General features: G+C 57.3%; 1 protein-coding gene across 1 annotated transcript in view; it reads left to right on the top strand.

Annotated features, from left to right (window-relative positions):
• HADHB (hydroxyacyl-CoA dehydrogenase/3-ketoacyl-CoA thiolase/enoyl-CoA hydratase (trifunctional protein), beta subunit) overlaps positions 1-1,315 on the top strand; it is an 11,005-nt gene that overhangs the window by 2,018 nt on the left and 7,672 nt on the right. Inside the window, exon 4 of the mRNA XM_017839245.1 lies at positions 315-413. Coding sequence (XP_017694734.1) covers positions 315-413 — 99 coding nt within the window. The remainder of the gene's footprint in view (positions 1-314; positions 414-1,315) is intronic.

Raw genomic sequence — 1,315 nt, 5'->3', positions numbered from 1 at the left:
CACAGGTTACCCAGACAAACTGTGGCTGCCCCTGGATCCCTGGAAGTGTCCAAGACCAGGTTGGACGGGGCTTGGAGCAACCTGGGCTAGTGGGAGGTGTCCCTGCCCATGGCAGGGGTGGGACTGGATGGGCTTTAAGGTCCCTTCCCACACAAACCCTTCCATGATTTTAAGATCCCAGCTCAGGTGTCCTTCCTTCCCTGCCTTTCACTTATGCACCAGAAGGGGACAAGTTCCCAAGTTTTCTAGTAGTTTTTACAGGGTCTGTGTTAAACTTGCTGATCTTCTTGTCAACATCCCTCCTCTCCTTGCAGCCCAGCCCAAGACTAAGAAGACCTTGGGCAAGAGTGGAGTGAAGAATGTTGTGGTGGTGGAGGGCGTCCGCATCCCCTTCCTGCAGTCCGGCACCTCGTGAGTAGCAAATGGGAGGAAAGGACATAAAACACCCCCTTTCTGTGGAAAATCGGGCTGCCTGTTCTTTTTAGTGTGGTTGTTCTTGGGCCTAAAGGCTCTGAAGTGGCGGTGGCTGAGGCTGCTGCAGTTACTGCAGCTCCTCTAATGCAAAAACGGGGCTTGGAGAGGGTTGTCCTTGTATGTGAATTCTGGGAAGAACGAGGATTTAGGCAGAGTGTCCAGAGGAACCTGGTGGTGAATCTGTAGCAGATAAAGCAACAAGTTTCACCAGACTAGCAGGGCAGGTGCCAGGAATCTGCTGTAGACTCTTCTCACTGGATTGTTACACCACCAAATTCTGAACTAAGACTGGGCCTGACCCTTGCTCAGGATGGAGAAGGGATTTATCCGGTCCCTGCTCCTTTTTTAGTGGGTTTAGTGCAGGGATTGTGTGCTGAGCTGGACACAGAGTCTGCACAGCCTGGGGGGTGAGTCAGGACAATCCCAGCACAAACACAGCCTGGGCAGAGAATGGATTGGGAGCAGTGCTGGGGAGAAGGACTTGGGGGTGTTGGTGGATGAGAGGTTGGGCAGGACCCATCCGTGTGCTCTGGCCCCAGAACCCCCCGTGCCCTGGGCTGATCCCACAGGGATGGTGGGCAGCAGGGCAGGGGGGATCTGCCCCTCTGCCCCCTCAGCTGAGACCCCCCTGCAGAGCTGCCTCCAGCCCTGGGCAACAGCAGAGGTCTCAGCTGAGGGGGCAGAGGGGCAGATCCCCCCTGCCCTGCTGCCCCCCATCCCTGTGGGATCAGCCCAGGGCACGGGGGGTTCTTGGGCCAGAGAACACGGCCGGAGCACGTCCAGCCTCTCCCCCTGCAGCACCCCCAGGTCCTTCTCCCCAGGGCTGCTCTCCATCCATTGC

The sequence above is a fragment of the Lepidothrix coronata genome, unplaced genomic scaffold, assembly GCF_001604755.1.
Source record: "Lepidothrix coronata isolate B3197 unplaced genomic scaffold, Lepidothrix_coronata-1.0 Scaffold391, whole genome shotgun sequence".
Lineage (NCBI taxonomy): Eukaryota > Metazoa > Chordata > Aves > Passeriformes > Pipridae > Lepidothrix > Lepidothrix coronata.
Note: the sequence above shows the minus strand (reverse complement) of the source record. Positions and strands in the feature narration are given on the sequence as shown.